The sequence below is a fragment of the Penaeus vannamei genome, chromosome 6, assembly GCF_042767895.1.
Source record: "Penaeus vannamei isolate JL-2024 chromosome 6, ASM4276789v1, whole genome shotgun sequence".
Classification (NCBI taxonomy): Eukaryota; Metazoa; Arthropoda; class Malacostraca; order Decapoda; family Penaeidae; genus Penaeus; species Penaeus vannamei.
Genome location: NC_091554.1, coordinates 38176918 through 38184201, shown reverse-complemented (window position 1 = coordinate 38184201; position 7284 = coordinate 38176918). Strand labels below are relative to the sequence as shown.

The window sequence follows — 7284 nt, the reverse complement described above, 5'->3', positions numbered from 1 at the left end:
CAGGGTATATTTTTTTCAGTGTTTTATTTACTTTTTTTTTTTTTTTTTTTTTGTTCATTGATTTATTGTATCAATATACAGGGTCGACAGGGTATATTTTTTTCGGTGTTTTATTTACTCTTTTTTTTTTGTTCATTGATTTCTTGTATCCATACACAGGGTCGACAGGGTATATTTCTTCAGTGTTTTATTTACTCTTTTTTTTTTTGCTCATTGATTTATTGTATCAATACACAGGGTCGACAGGGTATATTTTTTCAGTGTTTTATTTACTTTTTTTTTCATTGATTTCTGTATCCATACACAGGGTCGACAGGGTATATTTTTTCAGTGTTTTATTTACTAGTTTTATTTATTTTTTTCTTTGTTCACTGATTGCTTGTATCCATACATAAACATAAAAACATAAAAACAAAAACAAACACACACAGACAATCACAATGGCAAACCTAATGAGAAAAATAAATATCCATAATCATGACCAAAGCTGGTGACATTACAAACAAACAGACAAACGTACAAACAAACAGAACACCATTAACTCATGCTCTCTCGCCTCTTCGCTTTTTTCCCCTCGTCGCAAAATAATCTGTCGCTAAATGGCTTTTGCACCGGGGTTTTAAACTTCATTTTCCGGAAAAGCTGAAAATGTAATTTGAGTGGTAGGTGAACAGCGTGATTGCGTCTGCCTGATGGAACTGCCTGTAATGCTGGCAAATGCGGATTCGAAAATCGTTTGCGTTTTAGGCATGTGGCAACATTTTTTATTTGTGGGGGGCGGGGGGTAGGGGGGAGAGGGTGGTGGTGGTAGGAGGTGTGGTTACGCTTTTTGTGATAAACTGGTATGAAAACATTTCATGAGTGGGGAATGGCTTTTAAGTATTTCATTAATATTATTAGTATTAACATTGTTAGTATCTTTATCATTTCTGTTCTTTCTGTCCTATCGTTGTTTGTGTCATTTTGCTATCTCTCATCCTCCCTTCCTCCTTCTTCCACCTTCTCTCCCCTCCCCATCTCTCTCTCTCTCTCTCTCTCTCTCTCTCACACACACACACACTCTCTCTCTAAGTGTCTAACGAGTGTAGTATTTGTTATGCAGTAACCCAAAAGGAACACAGGCACATTGCTAGGTTATAGTGGCGATAATAACCTTGGGACAATAACATTTTCACATTTTTCATGGTATAGGAGTTCGCATGTCAAGTACCTAGCGCCTGTCAAGAAGTCAGGGCTGGAGGAACAGAGGAGCAACCCCGGGGGAGGCTATGGGGCTCGCCGGTCGGAGGAAGTCAAGTCTAAGGCCTCTGTCTTGCATTCTGATTGGCTACAGTTCGATGACGTCATGGATAAAGGAAGTCATGTTTCAATTGCTACAAATTTGATATGGTATATGTAATATTGTATAGGATTGGATCGAATGTTTCAATATCAACGTCTGTATAGTTGTTTGAGGCTGACTCAGAAATAAAAGCTCCATATACTGGTAGAAATGTATTGATAAGGCACTCTGAGTAGAATGGAATGACTGAATACTTCACTGATCATAGATATATATTTTTCATAAACAAGATTTTTTATTTATTTATTTATTATTTTTTTTTATAGATGGGATTCACATAGCTCCTGGACTAAAAATAATATGCATGTTCATCATGAAGACGGAATAATTTCCCACATGGCTAAAGTATTGATATTTTGCCTCTAACCTTGCAGCGTAAATCCATCAAATTGTTGCGAGGAAATTGAGAAAAGATACGAACTCGCCCAGCAGCAGGAAGAGGAGGGAGGGAAGCTAATAAAGTGAAATAAGTGGGCGTAGGAAAACCTATTCGTCTTGCCTGTTATTTCCTTTTCTTTGTAAGTGATAATAATGATGATAATGATATTAATGATAACAATAAAAGCGATGGCACTAATAATGATAATAACAATAATGATAACTGATAATGACAATAACAATAATGATAGCAGTGATAATGACAATAACAATAATGATAATCATGATAATGATAATAACAATAATGATAACAGTGATAGTGACAATAACAATGAATATACTAGTAAAATTGAAAACAGTTGTAGTAATTACAAATGAGTAAAAATAATAATGGGAGTTTCACTATTTGACTGCCCTGCTCCTAGTGATCTTGTACATTAAGATCGCAGACTGAGTAACGATAACCGGTAGAGCATAATAAATTTAGCTACATTTAAACCCGAATGTTTTATCCCGTCTACATTCTTAGTTTGGGCGCTTTCTTGTCTGAAATTTCACAGCCACGTTGTCTAAAAACCAAGCCATTAGTGAATTTACAAGGTAGCCCTTTTAATGCACAAAAACATATTCCTCACACATATGTTCCTCGGTCACCTTACTCGAGGTCAGCTGTTAGAGGCCGGCTAAGTGGTTTCATTTGCCTCTTCCGTGTTCCTATCTCTGTCTAATGCTTCCGTGTTCCTGTCCGTGTCTAATGCATGCTTGATATTGTAACATTTGGGGAGTATGTTGGAGGCAGTGTAAGGTTTTGCTTTATAACTAAATCTAGTATTTTATACACTATATTAGCTGCGCAGATAGTCTTCTAGATCATCTTGGTCTTTTTCTTGCTTTCTCTATAGTTAAGAGGCTAGTTGTTGGGACGTACACGATAAGCTGTAAGGGAACAATATGTGATTCTTTATTCTAGCGATGCTAAAACCTTTTGCCTTCTGTGTTTTTCGTTTCTGTTAATTATTTTGTTATTGTGATTTATATTTATGGTCACCGGTGTGATGGTAAGATATACGTGTAAGGTTCTGACTTATGTGGTGTTAGGATATCGTGCGCTTACTTTACGGGGAAACAATATTAACATGAATGCTTTTGCTGGATATTCCGGTCTTTTGTCCAATGAAATAAATGGAGTCTTTATCTTTATTCTTTCGATACAATAGGAAAATCTTCTGTATTTTCGTGCTTTCGCTTGGCAGATCTTACCTTGAATTCTACGCATATAGCAATTCACCTGTTTGTAATCCAGAGTCCTTCGATATTCCAATTATGTGTGATTGGTGTGTTGTCGCCGTTAACCGTGAATGGCAGATGTGATAACATTTGCTGCAGAAATCAGTTGGATTTCTTTCTAGCAGTTTAGAACTTTAATGGCGTTTTCAGTTTGTAATTTGATTGTTTTTAGCTTCCCTTGTATGTCATGTGGTGTCGTGTGCATATACAGTATATGTGGCTTAGTGTAGCGAAAGACCCTCTTGCTGCAACCCAGGATATGCCTATTCAAGTACTTTCTAAATAGTAACATGTCACTCTTTTGTCTTTGAGGAGGAAAAGCGAACACTCACTCTGTGTGCCTATTGGCTTAAAGCCCCCGCCCCCCCCCCCCCCCACACACACACTCACCTAGATTCTGCAAGCTGACTGGCGAGCTTGTGGGAGGCGAGAACGCTATTGAAACGGGGAGATCCGGGATGTATTTAAGGGCTAAAATGAATATGTGATGAGAGCTATGAATATAAAATTTCTCCTAAATTCGTTGCCAATTATACTGCACCCTATTTACAATATTACCAATATACTAATACATTTCTGTATGTTGATTATTTCATGGGGGCAGAAATTATCACACTGAAGGGAGGGGATTGGCAGCAACTTCCTGTGGGTCTGTCACTGGTATGTAACGCGTTTCATCTCTACAGTCTTTTAAATTTATTATCATTTTTTTTTTGTTCATTGATTTCTGTATCCATACACAGGGTCGACAGGGTATATTTTTTTCAGTGTTTTATCTAGTCTTAATTATTTTTTCTTTGTTCATTGATTGTTTGTATCCATACACAAACATACATAAACACATAAAAACTGAGACAAACACACACACAGACAATCACAACGGCAACCCTAATGAGAGAAATAAATATCCATAATCATAACCTAAGCTGGTGACATTACAAACAACAAACAAACAGACAAACGTACAAACAAACAAACAAAACACCATTAACTCATGCTCTCTCGCCTCTTCGCTTTTTTCCCCTCGTCGCAAAATAATCTGTCGCTAAATGGCTTTTGCACCGGGGTTTTAAACTTCATTTTCCGGAAAAGCTGAAAATGTAATTTGAGTGGTAGGTGAACAGCGTGATTGCGTCTGCCTGATGGAACTGCCTGTAATGCTGGCAAATGCGGATTCGGAAATCGTTTGCGTTTTAGGCATGTGGCAACATTTTTTATTTGTGTGGGGGGGGGGGGGTAGGGGGGGGGGGAGGGTGGTGGTGGTAGGAGGTGTGGTTACGCTTTTGTGATAAACTGGTATGAAAACATTTCATGAGTGGTGAATCGCTTTTATTTAATTCATTAATATTATTAGTATTAACGTTGTTATTACCTTTATCATTTTTTTTCTTTCTGTCTTATCGTTGTTTGTGTCATTTTGCTATCTCTTCCTCCCTCCTTCCCCCTTCTCTCCCCCCCCCCCCCCATCTCTCCCTCTCTCTCTCCCTCCCTCCCTCCCTCCCTCCCTCCCTCTTTCCCTCTCTCTCTCTCTCTCTCTCTCTCTCACACACACACACTCTCTAAGTGTCTAACGAGTGGAGTATTTGCTGTGTAGTAACCCAAAAGGTGTCAACACAGGCACAATGCTAGGTTATAGTGGCGATAATAACCTTGGGACAATAACAATTTCACATTTTCCATGGTATAGGAATTCGCATGTCAAGTACCTAGCGTCTGTCAAGAAGTCAGGGCTGGAGGAACAGAGGAGTAACCCCGGGGGAGGCTATGGGGCTCGCCGGTCGGAGGAAGTCAAGCCTAAGGCCTCTGTCTTGCATTCTGATTGGCTACTGATTGGTATATGTAATATTGCATAGGATTGGATCGAATGTTTCAATATCAACGTCTGTATAGTTGTTTGAGGCTGCCTCAGAAATAAAAGCTCCATATACTGGTAGAAATGTATTGATAAGTCACTCTGAGTTGAATGGAATGGCTGAATACTTTACTGATCATAGATATATATATTTATCATATATATTTTTTATAGATAGGATTCACATAGCTCCAGGAATAAAAACAATATGTATGTTTATCATGAATACGGAATAATTTCCCCCATGGCTAAAGTATTGATATTTTGCCTCTAACCTTGTAGCGTAAATCCATCAAATTGTAGCGAGGAAATTGAGAAAAGATACGAACTCGCCCTGAAACAGGAAGAGGAGGGAGGGAAGCTAATAAAGTGAAATAAGTAGGCGTAGGAAAACCTATTCATCTTGAGTGTTATTTCCTTTTCCTTGTAAGTGATAATAATAACGATAATGATTGTGATGTAACAGTAAAACTGATAATGATATTAACAATAATGATAATAACACTGATGACAATAACAATAATGATGTTACTATAATTAATTAACAGTTATAATAATTACGATAATAGTAAAAGTAATAATGGGAATTTTACTATTTGACTGCCCTGCTCCTGGCGCTCTTGTACATTAAGATAGCAGACTGAGTAACGATGAACGGTATAGCATAATAAATTTAGCTACATTTAAACCCGAATGTTTTATCCTTTCTACATTCTTAATTTGGGCGCTTTCTTGTCTGAAATTTCACAGCCACGTTGTCTAAAAACCAAGCCATTAGCGAATTTACAAGGTAGCCCTTTTAATGCACAAAAACATATTCCTCACACATATGTTCCTCGGTCACCTTACTCGAGGTCAGCTGTTAGAGGCCGGCTAAGTGGTTTCATTTGCCTCTTCCGTGTTCCTATCTCTGTCTAATGCTTCCGTGTTCCTATCCGTGCCTAATGCATGCTTGATATTGTAACATTTGGGGAGTATGTTGGAGGCAGTGTAAGGTTTTGCTTTATAACTATATCGAGTATTTTATACACTATGTTAGCTGCGCAGATAATAGTCTAGATCATCTTGGTCTTTTTCTTGCTTTTTCTATTGCAGTGTGAAGAGGCTGGTTGTTGGTACGTAAACGATAATCTGTAAGGGAACAATATGTGATTTTTTTATTCTAGCGATGCTCTCCTTACACGTTGCTTTCTGTGTTTTTCGTTTCTGTTGGATTTATATTTATATTTATATTAGATTAGATTATATTCGTTGGTGTGAGTTATCTTTATGTTCACCGGTGTGACGGTAAAGTGTATGTTTAAAAGGTTCTGACTTTGTGGTGTTGGGATATCGTGCGCACACTTTACGGGGAAACGCAATAGTAACATGAGTGCTTTTGCTTGATATTCCAGTCTTTGTCCAATGAGATAATTGTAGTCTTTATCTTTATTCTCTCGATACAATAGGAAAATCTTCTGTATTTTCGTTCTCTTGATTGACAGATCTTACTTTGAATTCTACGCATATGGCAATTCACCTGTTCGTAATTCAGAGTCCTGGTATATTCCAATTACGTGTCGTCGCCGTTAACCGTGATTGGCAGATGCGATAGCATTTGCTGCAGAAATCAATTGGATCTTTTTTTCTAGCAGTTTAGAACTTTAATGGCGTTTTCAGTTTGTAATTTGATTATTTTTAGCTTCCCTTGTATGTCATGTGGTGTCGTGTGCATATACAGTATATGTGGCTCAGTGTAGTGAAAGAACCTCTTGTTGCAACCCAGGATATACCTAGTCAAGTATTTTCTAAATAGTAACATGTCACTCTTTTGTCTTTGAGGAGGAAAAGCGAACACTCACTCTGCGTGCTTATTGGCTTAAAGCCCCCCCCGCCCCCCCCCCCCCACACACACACACAAACTCACCTAGATTCTACATGCTGACTGGCGAGCTTGTGGGAGGCGAGAACGCTATTGAAACGGGGAGATCCGGGATGTATTTAAGGGCTAAAATGAATACGTGATGAGAGCTATGCATATAAAATTTCTGCTGAATTTGTTGCCAATTATACTGCAACCTATTTACAATATTATCAATATACTAATACATTTCTGTATGTTGATTATTTCATGGGGGCAGAAATTATCACAATGAAGGGAGGGGATTGGCAGCACCTTCCTGTGGATCTGTCACTGGTATGAAACGAATTTAATTACCACACTATAAAATTGTTTCATAAGTACAAAAAAAAAAAAAAAGTGTGTAAGTAAAGTGTAATATTTTAATTTTGAAAAAGTATTCTCTCTCTTAAAAAAAGCAATAACAGGAGACAGTCCAGTGCAATAAGTCCCCTTGCCCAGAGAAGCAAGGTGCTTAACGTAGGTAATGTATTGTATGAGTGACAGTAGACGGGAGATGTGCTGTCATATGAATTAATGACTCGA

The 7284-nt window shown here is 37.9% G+C and overlaps 1 protein-coding gene across 1 annotated transcript in view; it reads left to right on the top strand.

The window, feature by feature from the left end:
* The first annotated feature begins 6582 nt into the window (after positions 1-6582).
* The window catches only part of LOC138861971 (autotransporter adhesin SadA-like), a 2339-nt gene continuing 1637 nt past the window's right edge, over positions 6583-7284 (top strand). Inside the window, exon 1 of the mRNA XM_070122463.1 lies at positions 6583-6639. Within this exon, the coding sequence (XP_069978564.1) occupies positions 6583-6639 (57 nt within the window). The remainder of the gene's footprint in view (positions 6640-7284) is intronic.